This window comes from Propithecus coquereli, unplaced genomic scaffold (assembly GCF_000956105.1).
Source record: "Propithecus coquereli isolate 6110/MARCELLA unplaced genomic scaffold, Pcoq_1.0 Scaffold341, whole genome shotgun sequence".
Classification (NCBI taxonomy): Eukaryota; Metazoa; Chordata; class Mammalia; order Primates; family Indriidae; genus Propithecus; species Propithecus coquereli.
In genome coordinates, this window is record NW_012149075.1 from 2143991 (window position 1) to 2145662 (window position 1672).

General features: G+C 58.4%; 1 protein-coding gene across 1 annotated transcript in view; it reads right to left on the minus strand.

The window, feature by feature from the left end:
* The window catches only part of FUCA1 (fucosidase, alpha-L- 1, tissue), a 19137-nt gene extending 17761 nt beyond the window's left edge, over positions 1-1376 (minus strand). Inside the window, 1 exon segment of the mRNA XM_012650887.1 lies at positions 909-1376. Within this exon segment, the coding sequence (XP_012506341.1) occupies positions 909-1288 (380 nt within the window). The 5' untranslated portion in view covers positions 1289-1376.
* Between the last annotated feature and the right edge of the window lie 296 nt (positions 1377-1672).

Genomic DNA, 1672 nt, shown 5'->3' on the forward strand with positions numbered 1-1672 from the left:
TATTTCCATACATTTAATGACAAACACTAAATGCCAGCTGTAATTTCTCTTTAGTACAAGAGAACCTAAAGTCCAAGAGAAACTAAAACCTGGCAGATGACTGAGGAACCCAGGTAAGGCTGGAAGACTGCTCTAAGCAGATGAGGAGACCTCCCTGCTTCCATTTGTACCCTTCTCCAATCCACTTCCCTCCCAGCAGCCAAACGAATCCTTCTAGAAGCTGAGAGTAACCATTTCCCCAATTTAAGGCTCACTCCTTCGGAACAGGCCCCTGCCTTCCACTGCCTCCCCTTGTCCCTACCCCAGCACTCTCCACTCTTTCAGTTCGCTGACCAACCACCCACAAACTCCAGTAGTTCTCAAAATCATTCACACTTTCTGGGACACTTTATATGTGCAAGGCACAGAGCGGAGCAGATGGATGAGAATCTGTACCGTTGCCCAAACAACACGGCACGCCAGAACTCCCTTCCTTTCCATCCTAGACACATTAGAGTTGAAGAAACTACTAATACGATCCCTTTCTGTAACCACAGGAGGCTGAAGTGACAAGTTCACAGTTGAACTAGGACCAGACGCCATACCACTGATTCAAAATCCTGGAATCCTGATTGTCTTGTCGATCAAGAAGGGGCCTTAGGTATCGCCTCGCTCAATCCTCTCGACACATGGCTGTGGACAGCGAGGGCTTTCGGGCCCACCACCTCCCAGAAACCTTCATCTTTCAATCCCCAAGCAGACGCACCTTCTCCTTACGGCCGGCTGCGCCACCTTCAATCCTGCATCCTTCGGGAGGCAAAACACAGGACCCGGGGGCACCCGTAAGTCGGGCCGGCAGCCGAGTGGCCCCGGGCGAGCCCCCAGCCCCGCACCGCCGCTCGCCCCGCCAGCCCCGCCACGACACTCACTTGGCCCCCGCCGCCTGGAAGAGGCCGGCCCACTCCTCCGGCTGGAAGAAGCGCGCCGTGAACTGCGGCCCGAAGTCGGCGTAGCTGAAGCCGGGCGGGTAGTTGTCGCTCATGAAGCGCTGGAAGTCGGGCCGCCCCTCGCCCTTCCAGTGCCACCAGAACCACTCGCTGCCCCAGGCCGGCACCGAGAACACGCCCCAGTGCACGAACACCCCGAACTTGGCCTCGTCGAACCAGGAAGGCAGCGGCCGGGAGTCCAGGCTCTGCCAGTCGGGAGTGTAGCCGCTCTGACGCCGAAACCGGGGCGCCAACTCCGCCGCTCCGAAGAGCACCAGCAACAGAGCGCCGACCGCCCACGACCTCGCCCCCGGAGTCCGCATCTCTGCCGCTGGGGCGCCGCCGCTCCCCCTTAACACGCAGCTGCTGGGCGCGAGGCTCCGCCCGCTACGGCTAACGATTGGCTCAGAAGGAAAAGTGGGTGGGTCAACTCGGACCGGCCACCGAGCCGCTTCCTCTGTGGGTCGGCCTCCATGGAGCGCCCTCTGGCGTTCTAACGGGGAAAGACGCAAGGAGGCGTTGGCAGCGTTCTGCTGCTGATGGACTAACGAAAACTTGAGAAGGGACTTAACTCCGGGGTTAAATCACGCAGGTGGGGAAGGCCAGTCACTGTTAGGTTTAAAGAATTCACCCTCCCCAAGATTCCATCCAAACCTCTTCTAAAACCCGCCCCTCTCCCCTTCCTAGGGGTGTGTTAGGCATGTAAC